We start from the raw sequence: 22,713 nt of genomic DNA, 5'->3' as shown, positions 1-22,713 counted from the left end.
TCAACTCTATTTATGCTTCCTTAGAAATTGTGGATGCAACTGATATAATGCATTAGATCTTTTGGTATTGCTTAGATCTGGTAATGGCTTAATCTCTTTGGAGGAATGATGTCCCATCACAGCAGTGATGACCCTACAGGGCATAATGGGCCTGCAGTTACTTGTTGTATAAAGCCTTTTATGCTTTAAATGCTGTTCTCTTCCGATTTCAGGAGTAGCCTATTTCTGTCATTATGGGCAAGAGTGAACAGGTGACCTAGACAGTCTTCACCAAAGCCAGGCATTTTCACCATTTTTAACTTTCACTCCCACATAACATGAAAGCATAAGTACCAAATTAATAAAAACCCAGGTAATTTGCTGTGATATTTCTGCTATGGCAGGAACACAGACTTTTCAGAGAACCTAATATTAGTTTCTTCCTATGAAGTGGCCTTTGGTTTTGCCACTTCAACTCAGTGAAATACCAGAGTGATTTACTCTGCTTTCTGTGCCCTCATCATGGAAATGCAAATTACTGCACAGCAGGCCAGACATTAGAGAAAGTAGGTGCTCTGGTACAAGGTTTCCAACCTAAGTTCTAGCCTGAGGAGTTGGATAAGCAGCCAAATCTCTGCATCCTTTGAAGTTCATTCTGAGTGTGGAGAATTCTGAATTCAGAAAAGGTCATGTCCTGGATGAGTTTCTCGTAACTGAGGGACAGCCATGAGTTCTGAAAAGTCTTTCATTAGTTACCTTAAAGTAGGGTCGACATTAGAGAGAGCTTGATTTTCACAAGAAAACCTACCACACCTTCTCTCCCTGAACCATTTTGCTCTGTGAGTAGGAAAACCAGCATAACATGTTTGCATCCTGCAGGGCTTTGCTGCCCTTCACCATTTCTGCAGCTCTGGAATTCCTTCTCAAGCCAGGGTTTTGAACCATATGGGAGCTACTGATGCTAATGGAGGAGGAGATGGCTTTCTGGTGTGCTGCTGGTGAGCTTCAAAGCTTCCAAGGAGAAATGACATCTGCTGTCCTCCAGCTTTTTGCATGTAGGGGTACTTTGAGAAACTGCAACAACAATGGTTGTTGCATAGTGCTTGCACAGGTTTGGTAGATAGAACACAGCCTGGTAATATGAAGCCGTGAGCCTCATTTTTCAAGGACCAAATGGGTCATGAGTGACCCAATAGTTACTGAGCTAATGAATGCAAGAGAAAAGGAAACTTTCCTCCTTCACTGAAACTATCAGGCTCCCTTGACCTGCCCTCCTTGCCTTCTTAGTGAATTAACACCCTGTGTGCCTGACTCAAAAGGCAAGACAGCAGAGCGCTTCTTGCCAGTGCAAGTTTGCTGACAAGATGGGCTTAAACCAGAGAAATTTGATTTCCTCTGGAGGAGAATGACAGTGAAGTAGAGATGGAGGAGAGCGATGCAAAGTATTTCATGATTCTCTACGGTCACATTGGCTTTGTGTTGCACTTTGTCATTAGCTGAATCACTGGAGCATCCTGTCAAATCAACCTCCTGCACAGATTTTTAGAACCTCTAATTGGCACCTGCATGGCACCTGCACAGCTACACGTTACCAGTGCATCTCCTTTTGCCCTGCACAGTCTTTCACAGCTCTTTCTCCCAGTTTCAAGGCACAGTCAGTAGCCCGCCATGGAATGAGGCAACCCTGGCTTTAGCTGGGATCCTGTGATGTGACCCAGCGTTCACATAACAGAAAAGCTTTGCCTTATTCCTTTCTCTTTTAACCATTAGGCAAATGTTTCTCCATGTTTCCTGTTTATCACAGGCTCTGAGCCTCCCTAGACAGGCTATTCTGAGCTTGCCCTGCTTTCTGATAATTGCATGTGCATTAAAGCAAACACCCCTGCAGGGTTTCTCCTCTCCCCTGTCCTTGCCAGCTCGGAGCTGGACAGCATTCCATGGCTTGCAAACACAGGGCTGTGCAAAAAAAGCCATGCCAGGGGCTGGCAAAGCTCTGGGGAAGAGGGCAAAGCTGCATGCTATTTCAGGCCTCTCTTATTTTGCCAATGAGTTCAGATACCTCTCCTTTCCTAGTGACACGATGGCTCCTAGGTCCTCCTGAGCCGTGCATCAGTGATATTGCTATTGAGATCTACAGTCTGTGTCCAGCCTGTATCAATTACTGCCTTCTTTGTAGGCATATAAAAAATTAACAGGATCCAGGGGAGTCACCCATCAGTACTGACTGCAGCAGTAATTCTGAGAAGGTGGTCTGTTGTATATTTCTCTGAACTCTTGTTTTGCTTTAAAAGAAGAAAGAGGCAGGACACTGCTATAAGATTTTTTGAGGATGAGCTTTATCAGACTGCTGTTTAGAGAACTGAGAATCTCTACATCCTAAAGTAGTACAACCATTAGTGTCTTGTGCCTCTACATGGGGCAAAGTCCTGGACTATGAGAAGACAGTGATGACATTTTTCCTTCATAAAACGTCTCACTTGAGATAAGTGGATCAGTTTTGTCCTTGGTTTACAGATAGAAGAGGTAGCAGACTGTGGAAAGCTGACTGGTGCAGACAACACACCTCTGAACTGAACACACTGCAGTCAAAAGCTGCCAGACACATCAAGACAGATGCTCTCGATATACCTGGCTTGAAACTGAGACCTCCAAAACTGTATTTCCTCTTAGGATTTAGTTCCCAGGAATTAATATGCATAGAGCCTTTTACACTCACAGACCTATGATGAAAAAAAAGCAAGTTGGGTTAATTCTTTTCATTTGGTTCCTAGAGTAAATCTGTAGGTCATAAGTAGATACTGCCTTTCTATTCTGATTGTCTGTTACCAAACATAGGCCACACAGCGCTGTAGCCTCCTCCAAGTGGTAGCCATAAGTCACTGCCTCTTCTCATGCTTTAAGACAGTAACCAAGCAGGACCCTGACTGGATGCTGCCATCCATCACTCACTTGATCTGAGCTTACATTGCCACTGAACCAACCAAGAGGTTTCTCTGAAGTGAAACACCAATGCAGTTACACAGCTCATCTGTAGGGAATTTTATTTTTCATAGGAATACTGGGGTTGGATTATCCTTGTTATAGCTAGTGCACTGGTCACATTCCCCATGAAATACCTGTATTTCCCCATCCAAAAGGAACTTCTTTGGAGTTGCAGTTTCTGAGCAGCTGCAGTACATGCTGCTGATGGTGAATCTCAGTACTATTGGGAGAGTGTCGTGAGAGTGGGTGCTTCTTCTGTTTTGTTTTTCCTCATTTTTGAAGCAAATCCAACTTTTATCAATTATAGGTTTGAACAAGCCCTCTGCAAGTATCAGTGTGTATCTTGTAAGAGAGAAGAGTAACAGGTCCTTTTGAAGAGGAGGCAAAACTGGAATAAGCTAGCTACCCCCTGGGTCTGGGGTGAAATAGCTGAACAGTTGAAATCTACCCAGCTTTTGCTTCCTGTTTGTATAAGTAGCTTTCATCAGAGTGCTGGTCATGAGTAAGTTAACACCCACAGACCTGTCACCATCAAGCACTGTGTATCACTGAATTCCTAGCAGTGCTGAACTCTGTACATACATGTTTAACTGCATTCCCCACTTCTCTGAAGGAGCTATTTTCAGAGATTCCCAAGTGTGGAAGTGGAATCTCTCAGATGACTTTTGACTCTGCAGAGAGGAATAAGTGTCTTTGAAAGACTGAGATTGGCACATGTACAAATATACTTTCTTCCATCCTGGTATGTGAGGAAGGCTAAGGATGATGCAGTGCAAAAGTTGCCTTTGCTGTTTTTATGTGATGCTGTAGAGGAAGAGAGATCTGGGGTGATAACCAACATGCTGGGGAATCCTCCTCTGCATGGTTCTGCAAACTACCACTTTCTAATTTCCTGCAGAGGATCTTACTGGCATTCAGGTGAAGTTGTCTGTGTTCAGGCTTAGCAGAGGATGTTCTCTCAGGAAGTTAAAGGACATCAAGAACTAAAGGTGTACTGGGGCAAGTTCCTAATTACTCATCTGATCTCTGCCGGGGAGACATTAAGGGATGGTTTTGTAGTTTGTTCATGGTTTGTCTGTCAGTATAGCAGCTCTGGGACAGTCAGTTATTTAAAGGACTGGAAAAAATCCTACCCGGTTGTCCTTGTTTGCTTCTTTAGGTCTTTTTCCTGCCTTTGTGGATTCCTTGAAATTTGGCATGCCTGACTGTGCAATGCTTTCACTGCATCTTGTTGCAGAGTTTATTTCACACACCCAGAGTCTCCACAGTGCTACATTAACTCCCTTCAACTTAGCCTAGGTCAAATCAGAGCAGTTACAGTGTGGTTTCGAGCAGCAGAGCAATTTTGCTAACAGCTGAGGAATTGCACTGACTCCATCTCTAATGAATACCCTTAGTGGTCATGATAGGAATTTTGGGTGAGAACAGGGCTTGCACTAATTACAGGGACTTAGTCACAACTTGTTAACTCAGCACTGAAAACTGCTCTTGGAAGTAGCCACACTTGGGCAGCCTGGGAATTGAGGGAAAGCGCAGTCTTGTGCTTAAGGCTCTGAACACTGCGTCTCCAGTAATCTGGTTTAATTTCTTGTTCTGCCTTGGACTTCTTATGTCACTTCTTATATTTCTTTCCCTTTCTGCACCTCAGTTCTGGAGCTATAAAATCACACTGCTGTATATCTTTTCCCCCACATGCATGGCAAGTTCTTCAGGATGGGGATTTTCTAGAAATAATTGAGAATGCAGTTTGTAGAGCCAGCCTCACCTGTGGCTGTGGGAGGTCAGAGGGCCCTACGTGACATCTTAGAGTTTCTGTACTTTGAGAATATGTCACTGGCTTTGGATTATGAGGCAGGAGCAGCCTTGAATGCTCATGTAACTCCCACAGCTAATTTTCTTTGGTCAATTTGGGATTTTTCTTTCAACCTTGAAATTTTGCTGGTTTTTGGTTCTGCAGGGCAGGGAGTACTGAGGCTGAATAAATTGAATTTTTCTTAAATTATGTAAGTGCTAAATAAGATATATTGTTACAATTTTCCGTATCCTCTGCATATGAGGAGGAGTGGAAAATGGATAAATGGGAAGAAAATGTGTGACAATACCTAATGTATTCTAAGACCAAGCTTCTAATCTTCTCTGTTTCTTTTTGTTTCTTCCAGGTGGAGCGGGAAATAGCCATCCTGAAGTTGATAGAACATCCCCATGTTTTAAAGCTGCATGATGTTTACGAAAATAAAAAATATTTGTAGGTATTACTGGCTTTTGCCAGAGGAAGGGTGGGGGGGGGAGGGAGGGAGGGAGGGAGATCAGGGTTTTGGAACTTGGTACATTTCTGAAAGAATGGAACTGGGTGTGTTTTCACCCTCTGCTGGTGTCTGTGCAATATTTGGTATTTGGATGAGGAATGAACACTCATTATTTCCCTGGCTTTTCTCATGTTAATTTCTGTACTTTCACAGAATCATAAAGGAAATTTTATCATTGTCCCACCATTAACCTACTGCTGCCATATTACCACTAAATCATGCCCCCCAAGTACTACATCCACATGTTTTTTGAACACTTCCAGGAATGAAGATTCCATTACTTCCCTTGTACCTGTAAGATCTGGAACCATTTTGAATCAAAGCTGTAACAGACTCAGAGTGGATAATTTGGATAACCTCCTTTGTCTAACAGTTTTCATTGAAACCCTCAACTCTTACTAAAGGTGTTTTAAATTTGTCCCATCAGCAACAGATTTTGGTTTTCAGGGCCACTGTAATCTCCTGATGGTTCTGCAGTGACAGTTATGTAGCAAAGCGCTTTTTTTGTAAGATTTTTTTTTTTCTTCAGATCATTACCAGTGCCAGACAGGGATGTTGTCCACAGACAATCACTTTAGCTTGATTTAGGGCACTAAATACGTTGTATCTGTTTTCAGACAAACAGGCCACATTAATCATGGCGCAACGGGACAAAAATCAATGTTCTCCAAATAGAAAAGGGTGACCCAGTAGGGAACTCTGCTATTTCCAGCTTTTTAACAGGTTATTACAGGTAGAAGGGAGCGGTTAAAAAAGACTAAACAGTTTTTAAAAGCCACCATCCACTGGTGACCTCTTTTTAGTGTCTCAACACAAGAAGGGAATGACTGTTTATCCAAAGAAAGTGTTGAATGGAGGTAACAGTCCCTCATGGACTATTCATCCAGTCTTGATACTGGAGCAATGAATTCCTCTTCCGAGAAGCGAGGCCTCTCTGCCTGCGGGTTAGCTTAGTAGAGCAGGCAGTAATTTCCTTTGGCTTCCCCCTCCTCCTCTGGGGCAGAGCCTGCCATCCGTGGTGGAATGTGGTTGCCAGAAAGAGCTCGTGCAGGCACTGGGTGGAGGCTGGCTCAGATGTTTTCAGAGCTGCATGCTGAATGCTCTGCTCTCAGTGGCACAAATGGTCATGGCTCCATGAAGCCCTGTTTGCCACAGATGAGACAGAGGCCCAGATCTGCTCTGTGTGCAGACAGGCAGCAAAGGGAAATCAGGCTTTACAGGGAGTACATTCTCCTTTAATCTCCTGAAAGAGAGGCAGAGGATATTTTCTCTGTATTAAGTGAAAGGGGGGAGGAGACCCCTTTTTTGCTTAAAAGAGAGGAAATGTTCTTCTTTGTAATGTTGGTTTCTGTGTTGTGTAACCCTAGGTACACACACACAAGTATGCACTCCTGCACGAAAAGAGCAAACAGCTGATGGTGGCAGTGGTGATAATGTAAGAACACATGCAGAAGAAAGGCCACAAGGGGATGGGCTGTAGAGGTGCTGAAGCTTTCTTCTTGCTCTGAATACCTGTAAAGCCAAAACCTGAGCTTTCCTTCTTTACCCTATAAGAATTGGGGGCTGTTTTGCTCCTTGTGAAAAATATTTTGTGCTCAAAGCAGTGGGAATGGTGTTACACTATTATTAAAAAAAAAAATACTGCATTTATAGACAGGACAACATCTTCATGATGAAAATCACCTTGAAAAGGAAAGCATCCCATATCTTTAAGCTATGTCTGGATATCCTGGCTTCTAAAAAATGTTGGGCTCCAAAGCGTGCTTTGCCAATGACCATTTAGCCTTGAACAATCACTGAGTCTGCTTTGAGCTGTAGCTCCTCTGCCTGTAAGATTAAGCTGTCTGCATCCCCCTGCAAAGGCACCAAATCCCTCTGCTGAAAGACACTGACTCTGAAAGAACAAATGACTGTTAATTAAGTTTCATTTTTTATTAGTCTCTATTTTAAAGAAAGGGCACAATGCAGAGCTTCTGCCAAGCCTCTGTGTTCAAAATTAGAAACAGCTGTGGCCTTTGATAAATCTGAGAGGTGGAAGAGAGTGCCTGCGGAGGGGTGAGGTGTTACAAGTGCGTGGGGGCTGAGAATGTGTCTGCATGGACCTTCCCAAATAATAAGACACAGTGACCTCTGGTTCTCACCAGCATCAGGAAAGGGATTGCTCTGGGGTTGTGGCAACACCTTTCCATCATGCATGCCATCCTAGCACTAGCAGTTGTGGCATGGTTTCAGAGAAGCTCATGAATTATGGGTGATATTTCAGAAGCCAGAGAATAATCACAATGCAACACTGGGGAGCATTTCCTCAATAACTGTTAATTTCACAAATCATGTTTGACTTTTAGTTTATGATTTAATTTGTGACAAGGGGCTTTGGTTGAGTAGATTCCTAATGCAACCATGAATCAAATCCTTTTTCCACAGTTTATTTAAGACTGAGATTTATTTTTTAAAAATAATAACAAAAATCTGTTAGCATACATGTGTTAGCCAAGCAGTCTTTTTCTGTTTATTTTGGTAGGGTTCTTTTTGCCAAGATAGTTAGAGAGGTGGGGATAGCTATGAAATCTATTATTCCATCTCTTTATCCATCATTTTGAGTTGTCTTATTTAGTAAGACTGTGGACTACACATCTAGGTGTGGGGGGGAAAACAGAGGGCACTGTGGCTCTCTGTAAGTGACATACAGCCTCAGATATATATTGTGTTGGCTAAATGAGCAATATTACTGACAGTTGAATTATTTCATATTTGTTGCATGATCACACTGATGGCCTTCAAGCAAGATTGGGAGTCCACAGTAATAGATAATTTAGAAATAGCTACAGACAATCAATGCCTCCATCTCTCCCATCATATAATGTCAATAGACAAAACAGCCAGGATGGAGGTTCATCCTCCATTTTTTAAAGATCAAAATGAATCAAAGTAGCCTGGTATGGGGAATGATCAAAGGGCTACCAAAACTTGTGTGTGCACCAATCAGTTTGACTAAGGAAGTGCAGACAGTCTGGAATTTTAGGGAAATACAAATCATAGAATCATCACAGAATGGAATGGGTTGGAAGGGACCTTGAACATCATCCAGTTCCACCCCTCCCCTGTCAGGGGCAGGGAATCCTTTGATTAGACCAAGTTGCTCAGAGCCTCACCCAAGCTGATGTTGAACATTTCCAGGATGGGGCATGTACTACGAGAAGGAGCAAGGCAGTAACAGATAATAACAAAATTTTGGTTTTGTAATACACACTGGAAGGACACACTCCTTGGGTGATTTCTGCATTGCAGATGAGCTGTGTGAACCTGGGGGATGATCCTCTTTTCTCTGTGTCCTGTATAGCAAAGGTCTTTCCTGAGCTGACCCTACACAGAGTTTTATTTATTGTGTTTTATGCAGTACATTCAGCTTTTCTTTGGATCATGGAAAAGCAGTTGTCCCCTATTGGAGGAGCTGTTAGCATGGCAAGCTAAGGGCCATCAGACAGTCCACAGGAGATGGAGCTTCCCTCTCCAGAGGGGATTGAGCTGACTGATACAGTTCTGTTGCAGAACTCCCAACAGGGGTGGCATTATCTGTTTTGATCTCATTTGATTAACTATTTATTTTCAGCTGTCAGGGGCTTGGTGGGAAGTGGAAATAAAATAGAAAAGAAAATGCATCCTACAACCACTCCATGCACTTTTCTTTCAGATGGTAATACTGGTATTTCTTGATTCGCTTTCCATTGATGTCTGTGTATATATATCTGTAAATTTCAATGTCAAGATGCATACAGATATTTGTGTACATATGTGTGAATTTATGTTGAATGATTTTCAAATCTTCACTTTTAAGATTTCAAACTTTGTGGCAGCATTTATTTTACATCTCTGTCATCCAGTTTGATCAGCATTTTAAGCAAGAATCTGTTTTGAGAGGAGTGGACACCAGACTATTGTTCTCTGAAGTGTGCCATGCATTCCTCAGCACCTTTTTCAAATATAAGTGCCTTTCTCATCTTTCATCAGTACAATGCTATCACTGGGCAAGTGCCCAAATCTCATTTCAATGTACACAACACACCACCACCTGATTTCAGAGATGAAGGTGCATCACAACGAGCCAGATAAGAAAATTAAAATGTCCTCCTAGCTGTGCACAACTCACATTTCTGGCTCATACAAAATCAGGTGTCAGCAGCAGTCAAGGACTTACAGCTCTGGTGGTGTCTGGAGAGGCCTTTGTGCTGCATGTCCTGTCCTGCAGGGTTTTCCTATAATTCTGTTTATTTTTGTTGAAAACTTATTGTGAGATGCCAGAAGAGGCAAAAAGATTTTAAAAAAGTTCTGTGTATTCTTGTTAGTGGTAGGCCAAGACTTTGCCATTCAATCCATCTGCAGGGAAACCTCTCTAAAGTAGAGGGAGAGTTCAGAAAGTCAGAGTAGCTCTAAAGGCTCAGCACTGAAAATTAATTTTGTGGTAGATGTGCACCTTGGGAGTGAAGCTGTGGGATGTCAAGTGCTGTGATACACGGAAAGAAAATAAAACAGGATTGGAAGGCAGAATAGCATTTTACCTGAGCCTTGATTAGACTAAGGAAAATATTTGTAACCAGCTACTTTGACCCCCTTTTCTTCTGCTGTTGACTTGTTTTAGGACTGTCTGGAATGACTAGCATGTGTAGCCAGAACAAATCCAGTCAGTGGTAGGAGTGGAGGGTGTGACCACTCACTCGCAAGAAGGACACCAGCCTGGCACAAAGCAGGGCCTGCAGAGCTGCTGGTGGGAATTAATGCTGCACCCTGTGCAACAAAGTCTTAATAAGCACTGCCCAAAAGCCTGACTGTATTCTCTGTTCACTGCCTGACATGTGTGCTTGGATACCATCCAGGCCATGATGCTGGGCATGAGGAAAAGCAAGCCCATAGTGGAGCAATTCTCTGACATGAGTAATTCTGTGAGATGTTGCTTCAGAGCCACGGTACATTCTTATGCCTGACTTCCCTTTTAGACTTTGGTAGGCAGTGTTGTGTGTGTCTGGGCCCTGGTTGTTACAGCAAAGGCCACTTAGCTCTGAAGAAGAAAGCCCTGAAGTATAGAGTCACTAACAGAATTGCAGCAGTGACCTGATGGGTGTTGTCTCAGCTCTGCCCATCCTGTGCTGAGGATCCCTCTGGCTAAATCCATTCCATATCATGTGCCCATATAGGATGGATGCTGCAGTGCCTTGGCATCCATGACTATACACTGTGAGGGTACTGCTCAAAACACCTTTCATCCCAAATTAATCAAAGGTACAGAGCACAACAGCATAATCTCTTACTACCCCAAAAGCCACAACCTGTTCATGCCCAAATGTAACCAGCAATCAAATACAATATCCATTCAAACATGCAAACTCGGGTTAAAATTGTCTTTTAGAAAACAGAAATCTAACACATGCACATTTTCTTGCAGGCAAGAGGGGAAGAAAAAATACAGAGCTCCTGGCCCAGTGCCAAATAAGGGTTTAAAAATTCATGCCCGCCATAAGAATTTATATAACTTCTGAATAATTTATAGGCTGTGCCAATAACAAGAGGCTTCATATCTGATAGAGATTATTTAATCAATAGTAAATAGTGCAGAGAAAAAGCTGTCAAAGAAATACAGAGCGTGTCAGCCTGGGCAACTTTTAACCTCTTTCCTGCCACATATATATTCAACCATATATATGTATGGAAGGACATTTTGCAACTAGGGTGGTAGCCTGGAAGGAGAATCACCAGTTCTTTTTTCTTCTAGAGGCTTTTCTTTGTTGGTCTCTTGTTCCGTAAGACAGGTCCCTTTGAAATGTAGTGAGCTTTCTAGCTCTCAAATTAATTAGTCACAAGGAGTAGCCAGTTTCTTGTGAATCATCTGCCAGGACTACTGTGAGATGGCCCATGGTTCATCAAGGTTGTGGCAGTGCCAACCCTACCATTTGTGGTGCAGCCATTTCAGTCTGTGTTTAATTCTGGGGCAAAACTTAAGAGAGTTTTAGAGCTGTTGGCACAGTAAACATCAGGACAGACGAGAACTAAAGACTTATCTGTCTTTATGATGGAGATTCCCACTTGATATTTTGTCTTTGAGTGTATCTCTTTCTATATGACTGCAGCTGGGTTTTGCATCTTGCTGAAGTGTATGGCTGAAGCCATGCATCTTAAAAACTAACAAGGGCCACATGGATATCTAGTCAAATTCTAGCATAGTAAAAGCTCTAGGACATTGCTCAGTGATGTGTGATGTTACCCAGTGGTACATTCAGGCTTACATAGAAGAGCAACTTGAAAACCTCCTTGTTTAGGTTAAGCAAAGTTGTGCTTCTTATGTGTAAATGTCATATCACTTAATAAAAAATAAATTATTAACTGCTTCCCTAACAGACAGCTAATTGCAAGCACTGATGGACAAACCTTCTATTGCCTGACTAAAACAAGATGTGTGAATTGACTTCTATCCTAGAGCATTAGAGAGTGTTTCTTGGTAATCCTAATTTTTTTGCATTTATAATACTTACCTGAAATACTTTGTGTTTAAGCATGAGCTTTCATCTAGAGATCTCTCCATTTAACACTTTTATAATAATAAATACATAATTGGTGTAGCAGTTAGTATATTGTAAATTGTCCTGAGAAAACAAGAGCTGCATACCCACTAATGGGCTGCTGCAGGCAATCCCATCTGGCAAGAATTTTAGCATTTCACACCAATTTTGCTACTGGCTAAAAGACAGTTTTTCATTCTTTACAGATCATAACTGATGTGTTTGCATTTGGGTTTTTTGTTGTTATTTTGCCAGAAGTATCTGGTAGTGCTTGGTCCTGGTGTTTTCTGTGCCAGTTAGTCTTTCTTTAACAGCATTTTTCCAGGCATTGCTCAGAGCCAGCCTGTTTCTTTAGTTACAACCCTGATTTGGAGGTAGCATGTAGCTGCCTTGCTAGTGAGGGCTCTCTGAGTTATTCCTCAAAGCTCCCTAGGGCATGGGCAAAGGCACCTCTTAAGAAGTTGTGGCATAGTCCACCAGATGGAAAGGAGAAATAACCACGAAAAGTGTCTTTTTTTTTATGTTTTAAGTGATAGGACTGTAGTGCAACAGCAACCTATCTAATCATGAAGAATCCTTGCTGTACTGGCACTGGATAAGAATGGGACAGTACCAGTTTACAATCGCACACACAAAGCAACTGTTGGGAATGGGAAGTCCAAGTTGCTGTCAAGCATCACAGCAAAAACCAGCCTTCAGAAAGGACTGATGAGAACTGATGATGTACTATTTTGGCTCCTGAAAGAATAAATAAAATGAACCAAAAAGAAAGAAAGAAAAAAGCCTAGGATTATTCTAAGCTTGCATCTCTGATGGTTTGTAATGGGTCATTTGAGGTTAGGAACTCAGAATCTTTTATTGAGAATGTGGAGATGATGGGATGCAGATGGAAAGATGGTAAAAGGGATGAGATGCTGCTGGATGTAATCTCTCTGCTCATCTCCAATCAACACAATTATTCTTGTATTTAGTATTCAGCTTCTTTGCTTTTAAAGAGGAAAGTCTTTTCTCCTTCAAGCATTGAAACTCAACTAGAAATTTTTAGTTTTATGTCTTGGCTTGTAGCAGGGACATGAGAAAATAATGCAAGATGCAAACCTTGGTGTGTACAAAAGTGAGCTGCAGCCTGTGAGAATATTTGGAATCTCCTAGAGAATATATCCAGTGAGGAAAAAGTAATTGAGACTTTATTTTTAACATACACTTGCCTTCATATTGAGTTGAAGAACCCTGCTGTTTTCTGGCTTTTTCAGTGTCCTCACAGGCAAAGGGGAAATTGGGGGATAGCATGGAGTAGAAGACACAAGGGACCACAGGTGCTAATCCCAGCTCTGATACTGGGTGACTGTACCCTGGACAAGTCACTTGGCTTCACAGTTCCCTATCAGTAAAGAAAAGGAGGTTAATGCTTGTCAAAACTTGTTTCTCTCATGTGAAATGCAAGGATTGGAAGAGTTAGGGTGTGTCCAGAGCATCCAACATGTGAAAGCTAGGTGCTCTTGCAGAGTCTGTTGTCCTAACATAGCTCCTGTCTGTATCATCACAGCACCTAGTGTGCACACTGCCTGCCTGACACTGGGTCTCTCCTTTCCCTGAACCTTCTTGCAATGGTTGTTGCAGGAGGTGCCACATGTTTTCACAGGTTTTCTTAAGTTTTTACCATGGGAAGAAAAACTGATGCTGTTAATCTTACATAGACAGAATAAAAAACCCCCAAAACTTCATTCACCAATCAGTTGCTTTTCATCTCTAAATGTAATAGGAGAGAAGTTCTGGTTACTGTTCTGGGATTTTCAGAACTTGCTTGCTTGCTTAGAATAAATTGGAAAAGTAGTACTATAATGAAGTGAAAACCTGTCATACCTGGGAAAGATAAAAGGAAAGGGAGACTCATGAAAATGCTTCTTAGTGTTTTTCTTCCCTACAGGCTACATGTTATTTACCTTCTCCCAGATCCTCCAAGAGCTGCCATTAGCATACTTCCAATCCTGTAGCACTTTGGCAAAGTAAAGAAATTTAGATGCTGATGTGAACACAGAAGATTTGGATTTTTTTCTGTGCCATGGATTCAGGAAAGAAGTAGTGTCTGTATGCCTTATTTTCCAACCCAGGGAATAATGTTCTTCCTTTCCTTTGCTTTTTCTGTTTGGCTTTTCAGAGTGTTTATTCTCTTCTTCTGTAAAGTCATAGGCACACTCTCACACACAGATGGGTAGACACAGATATGCAGCACTTAGTGGGGTTTGTGTAGCTATCCAGTGGTGCTTAGAACCAGTGCAACACTTGGAAATGTTTAAACCCCTCTTGTTGGCCTGTTTGGAAAGAACAAGTGTACTACTACTGTGCCATGTCATGTGCCAGCAGAATGTTGGCTTGCACAGACATAGGGGCAGGTGCTGAATTATGCCCTTGTTTAACAGAAAATCTCCTAGCTGGGGGCTGTCCTAAAAAAACACACAAGGTACTGGAGGGAATAGGGCTGGCAGATAACAACCTGAGCTCACAAATCCTAGCTGCAGCTTAGCCACATAGTGCTTGTGGAATGATCCCTGCAGCATTTCTTTCTTGCACTCAAGCACTGAGGAATGTGTTTGTCGTCCTTCTCACTCATGTCACGGTGGGGCCTTTGTCAGATCAGAATACATCGTCTCTCGTGCTTCTCCGTGTCCCTTGACTTGTCATAGGCACAAATCTTTTTCAAATGCTCTCCCCTGTTCATTTCCATTATTATATCTAGTGCTTCTAGGTGGCAAGCAAAAAATGAATAACCTTGTAAATGTTCCCTGTCTTTCAATTTGTTTTATTTTTCATACAACGTGTCAGTGCATTTTTGTTGAGTGTTTTTAATAAGATGAAGTTGATGAAAATAAATTGCTTCACAGTTCCTGCTGTGGGTGACAGAAATGCTGGGTCTGTATTTTTCAAAAACTGTTTGTTTGAAGCCAGTGTGGAGGGTGTTCTGTATCTGTAACTGCAATCATCTTCGTAAGATATCTCCCAGAAAAAGAAAACAGCCAGCAATTTGAATTTGGGGGGCAAGATGCACTGCTGTATCCAGCTTCTTCTGGGCACAGTGAGACATCAAGCTGTCAAGAAGAATTTTAGGACTGATTCTGTGCCAGAATTGGGTCTGCCATATTGGATAGTTAGCCAGATCTGTCTCTAATATGAGAGGGAGAATGAATTCTGCAGCAAACCTTCTTACCAGACTGTCTGTTAGCCAAGGCTTAGGAACCAAAGGTTGGGACTTGACAGTGTGGACACCCCAGTGCCCGTGGCTGCTGCATATCAGCTTTCTTCTGCGTTGAAATGACTTGCTCAAAAAATGTCATGTCTATAAACAGTGCTCTCCAAATTACCAGGGTGTACCCAGCAGACAGTTGGGCAACTACCCATCTGTTTGGAAAGAAGATAACCCACACATTCCAAATGGGATTTTCAAGTTAAGATTTTTCTCTTTTTTAACTGATTTTGATTTTAAAAAGTCAGTATTACTATTTTTCTTGTAGCTGTTTTGACTTGATCAAAAAATGCAAAAGTACAATTTTAATTCCCCCAAGTTTATAATTTTATGGTTTTGTCCATTTTTTTGTGTCCTTTTAGTACTTACTTAGCTGGCAAGACAACACCAATGTCTGTCCTTCTGTAAGGTGGGGAAATGCTTTCTCCTTCTGGTAGCTGGGAGCTGACACATGGAAGTTACACAGGAAATGATGATGGACCAGGAGCTCAGATCCCACTTTTGCAACTTCAAGGCTAATGCTATTATCATTGAGCAAGCTTTACTTTCCTCACAACTGCTTTTAGTCCTTCTATTGTCCTAGTTTTTTGGAAACATTGAAACAGGGCTAATTAAGACCCCCAATTTATATTATTCTTCCCCACTTTTCATTTTAAATTCAGAAATTTCCTTGGAGATTATGCTGCTTGAGGTACAGAAAATTTTGACAGTATCCTGGATTAATTATTCTTCATTGTGCATTCAAATTTGAGGAGTTGGATTAATTCTGGTAGTAAAAGTATTCTGCTGTAAAGCAGAGGGTTGAGGGATCATGCTGCACATACAGTTCAGTATGGTCTGCTGCACTGCTGGGAGGCAGGGACTGAGAAGTACACTCAGATTTGTTTGTTTTTAAAGGATTCCGTTGATGGTGTTCCTGCCGCTTCCTGGGAGAACTGTCACTCCCACTATTAGGCAACATTTCCAGAGATTTATACAGTTCTCCTTTGCTTGGCTGCCTTTCATTAGCCCTATTTAAAACAGCAAGGTGGTCCATTCATGGCAAGTTCTTTCCTTCCAGAAGGTTTCACTCTTCACTCTATGACTGCCAGGAGTGCTGTATGAGGTGAGGAGTTTCCTCTCCTGCTCCTAGGCCCCCTTTGTGCCACATATATTCACTCAGTGCCACGTTTTTCACCTGTGAGTTGCAAGGCCAGGCAGCTGCTCCAGCCAATCACTGCTGTTCAGCAGCAAAAGCTAAGCTTTTATACAGACTGCACACACATGTAGTTATTTTTGGTTTGTTTGTTTTTTTAATATTGTACATTGTTCACCTTTTCTTAATTCATTCTGGTTTGTTGACATCTTTCTGGTTCTGACTGCAGCTTTCCCACAGCTATTTTATAAAAGAATTGTCAGCTTGGTTAAAGGATCTGAGGCTTCTTGGTACAGAGTTTTACTCCACTGTAGCTTTGAGACCTGCTGTGGAAGCTTATACTTGATTATTCTCTGCTTCCCATCCTAGTCTTTGGAGTAATTTTTAGCTTCCTGATTAGGTCTTGCTATGCCATTGGACACTGAATCCAACAATGGTAGGTCTGAAGTTTGCAGAACCACTGTTAAACATATTAGTAACTCCTGATTTTAAAATTCCAGTTTTCTTCCACTGTTATTTCTGGAAGTGTTCCCCTTGGCTACATATAAACAGAAGTGTTTGTCTAACTGTGTGAGTGTGAGGGGGTTGGTGTGATCATGTACTTAAAAAATCCTGGCTTTGTGTTTTTCTAGGTATTTGGTGCTAGAACATGTGTCAGGTGGGGAGCTCTTCGACTATCTCGTAAAAAAGGGAAGATTGACACCAAAAGAAGCCAGGAAGTTCTTCCGACAAATCATCTCTGCTTTAGACTTCTGCCATAGTCACTCAATATGGTGAGTACAGCCATTTCCAATGGGAGTTCCCTGCTACAATAAAGGGATCTTACCTAGATACTTTTAGTTTTAAGTAACTGATGTTGTATAGCTCTAAAAGCATTGGGTAAAGTGCTGATGTATTTTTGAATTCTTGTCCATGTGTGAGACAGTGTACCAGTCACAGACAGACTTCTCATGGAAAAGACTGTCTGTCATTTTTCACTAGAGAAGAATTAATTTGCAGGGAAGGCTTTAAACAGGAAAACCAAAACCACCGAGGAAAAAGAATTTCATTTCCATAATTTTTGTGGCACTTAGTAATAACTAAGAACTCCATACACTGTATCTAAATGAATCCCTGAAGAAATCTGGGACAACTGCAAATACAGCAAAGTCGTTTTATGGTTCCCTTCAGTTTTTGGAAACCTGCTGGCTTTTGGCAACCTTTACTGAGTCCCCTCTGGGCATTTGAGTCACTGTTGCCTTTAATTTCCTTTCCAGTAGGGAAGAATTTTCTTACTGACTCCATCATATTATTTAACCATGGAGTGTGGTTTAACCTGTGCTTTCAAGTTCTGTTTTATATTTGACCAGCTTCTCTTTCATCTTCACCAAGTTGAGATAATTTAAATTATACTGAAATCAAGTTGTTGCAATCAGTCTGAGCACAAGAGTTTCTGTACAGCTACTGACCCATAACCGCCTGATCATTGCTCACAAATGCAGCCCCTTGCATTTGGATTGGTTGGGGGAGAAAATTTACATTTTATGTCTGCATGGCTGCTTCTCCAAAGCCACAGCCAGCCAGATCCCCCACTCCAGGAGGCCAAGGGCCACTCAGAGGTACTGCAGTAGCTGGATTTGCATAATCACTGTGTGCTTACTTCTCAGTAGCCATGCAGGGATTTTCTGTACCCCCAGTTCTGTGCTGAAAACTCACAAACCAGATGGCCACAGTGAAAATGGATGTTTAAATATTTAACTTGGCCTTCTAGCCCCCTCCCCCTACATCTCTGAGTCATTTCAGCAGGAAACAGTGATCTGTAGGAGAACATATTTCTAAAAAATGGAAAGGAAAAGAAGAGCCTTTCTTGAGGATATATTAAGAAGAGTATACTGTATAAGAAGAGTATAGCAGCATACTCTTAGCAGAAGAGGCAGGTCAGAGGTGGTGGATCTGGGTGAGAAGGTCCTGAGGACAATGCCTACCTGACACAGGAAGGGTTACAATAGTCAGAGAAATTCCCAGAGAAGCCAAGAGCAGGTTGCATGCCCTAACTAGAGGATCTAAGTTTTCTCTGTCGGCAGTGACCTCTGACCAGTTTTCTTCTGTGAATTCCACAGTTTTTCCTCCCTGCTATTCAACTACACTGAGTGATCACGATCTCCTTAGAACCAGCATGCTCCTTGGCAGGTTGTAGCCCTGTTATTTTTTACATACACTGGGCAGTGTAACCACTGGTGGATTGCATACATACATGTTTCTGTTTCCTACTTGGCTTAATACTTAAGGAATGCAATCCAAAAACACTCAAAAATGTTTAAGTGCGGCTGAAGAGAAATTATTTACGCTTCCAAATGAATATTCCGGAGGAATCAGAATCTCCATTGGGAGAGAAGTTCCTACTAAAACATGCACATACATGCTAGTCCTTTGGACTTGTTGTGGATCCCTCTGGATCTGGGAGACTTTAATAACTGAGGATCATGGTGATGCCGACAGACAGACAGACTAGCACCCTAGGTTTAATACTGTGTGATATTTTCTAGGCAGATGCATGTCTGTCTTGAGGAATCCATTTTCCTCTGTTAAATATACTGGATTGTGGGTAGTAGTCTCGTTGGACAGTAAATCCCATTCCTTGCTAACTCCCACCTGAAAGCATCTAGTGCTGGCTAAGTTAGCAGTAAATCATAAGCTCTGCCTCCAGGTCACTCTGTGTGGTCTGTGTTCTATTCTGTGCTGTATTCTGGACAGTTATCAGAAAATCAGAGCATGCATAAATATATATGTGAGTGTAAAACTTAATGTGCTTTCCTAAGCAATGAGGCCTGACCTTGTCCTGTTGTGGGGCAGTGAAATGACAAATCATCTCATCAGCCAGGTCATCCAGTTATGACCACATTGAAAAATGAAAGCTTCTGCTTTGGTTAATGACTAAATGTGGATGCCTCCAGCCTACTGGCAGAATAGATTGATAGCCTGGTGTCCCCAGACCCATATAATACTCCCATCTTCTTCCTGTACATCCCAAAACACTGGGAAATACCTGTAGCTTACTTTAACAGCAGCATGTAACCACATTCAGCATTCACTGCTCAAAATGCATTGATACACCAGCATTCCTGAACCAAAGATTCAGAAAGGATTCCCCACTCCCCCTCCCATCAGTAAAAAGCTTCTGCTGCTACTGTGTAGAGAGATCACCTTTGTCTTAAGAGGTATTTTCAAACAAGCAGCTGAGAAAAGGAAGCAGAATATGTGTGGAGCTCGTGTCTATTTTTTATTTTAAAAATGTGCTTCCTGTTCTTACTTTATTTACTGGAAGCAGTGGGGCAATATTTGGCGAGTTTCACTCTGTGGTGCAGTCACTTACAGGGTTTTGTGATGCAGGTTGGCCATGGGGGAACGCTTATGGGTAAGGCACTGTGGGGTTCTCTGAGGACTTTTGTGTGGACACGGCACGGTGCCACGCCAGGGACCCAGGGCCACGAGTGGCACCACGCAGGGACATCCCATGGGATCTGTGCTACCTCGCTGCCTTCCCCGAGCTGGCAAGCGCCTGGCTCAGTGATGCGGCATTGCTGCTTCTCCTCCCAGCCCTTCCCTGCGCTCCCCGGGCTCCGCACCGCGCTGCAGTGCCTGGAGCGGCCGCGCCGAGCAGGGAATGAATGGCACAGAGCCTGAGCTTCCCCGGACATCCATGTGAGGCCATCCCAGCTTGGGAGGTTCTCTTTGGACATAACCGATGGGTTTGCCTAAGCTGCCATTAACATCGTACTGAGTGTCTGCTCTCTTACATTCTGGGCCTTTCGGGTACCTCCGCTAGGTGCCCCGAAACCAGCAGCCCCTTTTGAATGCGGGGCATTCAGCCCCTCTCTGCTGCTCGAGTGCCCGGCTGCGTTCCCCGCGGGAACCCGTGTGTGAGCGCCCCCGGGGCGGGGTGCCAGGCCCCCTCTCGCTCGGTTTCCCGGGAAGAGCCCGTTCCCGGTGTCTGTGGGGAATGCTGCAGCGCCGGGCGGGGCGGGCTGCCGGCCGCCTCATTGGCTGGCCGTGACATCACCGGCGCGAGCCGCCATTGGCGCCGCGCGGCCCCTGCCCCGCCGCGCGCCCGCGGCCTGGCCCGGCTCCGCTCCGCCGTCTGCGGCTCGCGAGCTGACAAATAAAAATATGATTACAGAAAATGCCCCGTGGCAAACCTTATTATGGCTTCAGAGATAACAGATAATGCCAATTACTGCGCGGGGCAGTGGTGACATTGAGAGGAAATCCCCTGCGGTAATGAGCAGGGAGGTGATTATTTCATTTTATTTTTATTTTGGTTGCGTTTCATTCTGTGTTTTTATTTTTTATTTTTTTTCCCCCTGAGCGCGTACAAGAGGGGTTAAGGCAGGTTCTTTATGAATATTGATACATGACAATTACGAGGGCCCTTTCTGCTCGCCTTGCCCCGGGGCTGTGCTCGTTTGAGGGAGCCGGGGAAGGCTGTGCAGGATGGAGAGCGTCCGTGGTGTGTGCTGCGTGGGCACGGGCATGTGGCACTCGCAGGGCTGGGGACAGCAATTACAGCCTGCCTGGGCTTTGCCTCGTGTCCTTCCCTCCGTGCCGGGAGGGAAAGGCTCCCCACAAAACAGCGCTGCAAGATTTCACAGCGCTGCTGCCAAAATCTCTGGTCTATTCCTGCAGGCAGGAGCTGCAGAGCACTGTCAGTAAGGGAAGCGGGCTTTTAGGGAGAAATCTGGGGTGTCTGTGAGAAACGGAGAGAGCTGAAGAATGCCAGCTGCCATGTTCTGCCCTGTTCTGCCATGTAGTGCCACCCTCCTCAGAACTGCCCCTCTGCCCTGCTTCATCCCTAAGGAGCGTGCTGGGGTGTTCTGCAGGGAGGGTCTGTCAAATGCTGAAGACTGCAGCAGATGGGCACTTTGAAATCAGGACACAAGGCCTCCAGATGTGAAACTGGTCTAGAAATGGTGGAATTTAATAAGACTCTCTTCTGGTTTATTGTTTTGATTTTTTTTTGTTTTTCTGGTACTTGAGTGTTCAAGTTTTCTTTCAGACCATCAGAAGTAAGAAAGGTGCATTTTTACTCTGTTGAAAGCTCACCATTCATTACCTCAATCCAGGAGTTTTAGTTCTGTGCTCAAGACTCGCTGTAAAACAGTGAGGAATTTTCAGATATCCATTGTACAGAGAAACAGAGAAAAGCCATCAAATGCAGCAGCTGCAATGCCAAAGGCAAAGTTACCAGCTCAGCTAAAGTCAGGGAACATGTACTTTTGTAAGTTTTCTTCTTTATGTAACCCCTTGGATACTCAAAAATGGCATAGTCTTACTGTAAGCATAACCAGGTAACATTTTCTGGGAAGTGCAGCAGTGGTGATCAGACCTGACAGGCTCTTCTGGCTTTGAAATACATGAATATATGCTTTGAGGAGAGGTTGGCAGGGAGAAACAATATATTTTAGTGGATCAATGGAAATAATTGTTTAAAAGCAAGTAACGTGTTATGCATACAAACCTTTCCCCAGGCCTCCTGGTATGTTTATAGATGTTGTCCTTTTTCCTAGCTATAATTATATTTACTTGTTCTGCAGAATTCTGTGAAAACTTACTAAATTTGAGCATAGCAACCATGGCTATAAACCAAGAATCTTCTGTAGGTAGATGCAACTTACATGTTTGGATATTATTTGCAGAAGCAAGAGAAAATAAGATCAAAGGCTTTTTTTGCTCATGAAATTTAAAATAATGCTTCTCATGCTATTAATTGTTACTGATAAGTTATTTGCATCAAATCAGGCACTTTAAGAGGCATACTGCAGAACAATTATTCTGTGGCCTGGCCCTTCTGGGAGTTTGAGGTCAGTAAGAAAAGCATTTGCAAAGTAGCCAACAATTTGATTAGTACAAATGACCTGCAACTACTCCAATTAAGAGGTTTCTTGGGTTAGAAATCTGTGACCTACAATGAGTTGTCATAGAAACTGATACGAATGTTTCAGCTCAAACATCACTTTAAAATAATGGCTTCGTTTGTCATCCCATGCCAGGTGACAGCTCCTTTGAATCCAAGATCTAGAGTCTGTCCCTACACCAGAATTCTTCTGGCAGCCCTGGGTGACAGGCAGAGCGTGTTTCTCCTGCAGTTGCTGCAGTACAGGCACAGGGATATTCTCAGAGCAGGAGGATGGACTGGAAAAGCACCGGAGCGAACTAAAGGAACTGTCTGAACAGCATCTCTGGCTGTGACTAGCAAGCCAGTGTGGAAGTGGGAAGCTGGAACATGTTAATGCCTATCTGTGCCTTTCATTTTCCATGCACTATCTCCAAGAATGGTGCCCATTTCCATGGAACAGTTTTTTCAGAGCTCTCTCTGCATCCATCTTATGCTGCAAGGAAATTGTAAAGCCTTTGTTGTAATTTGTGAAAGAGGGATGTTGCAGAGTCTGACAGCATGTGCTTCCCCTGCCACAGCTTGCTCCGTGGCTCCCTTTCACTCACATGCTCTCCCTTCAATAGCCCTCTGGATGCTGGCTCCAGAGGCTG

General features: G+C 43.1%; 1 protein-coding gene across 13 annotated transcripts in view; it reads left to right on the top strand.

The window, feature by feature from the left end:
- The window catches only part of BRSK2 (BR serine/threonine kinase 2), a 304,503-nt gene that overhangs the window by 194,379 nt on the left and 87,411 nt on the right, over nt 1-22,713 (top strand). For all 13 annotated transcript variants that reach the window (XM_036383420.1, XM_054515038.1, XM_036383424.2 and 10 more), the window contains exons 3-4: nt 5,121-5,206; nt 16,824-16,964. In XM_036383420.1, coding sequence (XP_036239313.1) covers nt 5,121-5,206; nt 16,824-16,964 — 227 coding nt within the window. The remainder of the gene's footprint in view (nt 1-5,120; nt 5,207-16,823; nt 16,965-22,713) is intronic.

Source organism: Molothrus ater, chromosome 6, assembly GCF_012460135.2.
Source record: "Molothrus ater isolate BHLD 08-10-18 breed brown headed cowbird chromosome 6, BPBGC_Mater_1.1, whole genome shotgun sequence".
NCBI classification, from domain to species: Eukaryota; Metazoa; Chordata; class Aves; order Passeriformes; family Icteridae; genus Molothrus; species Molothrus ater.
Note: the sequence above shows the minus strand (reverse complement) of the source record. Positions and strands in the feature narration are given on the sequence as shown.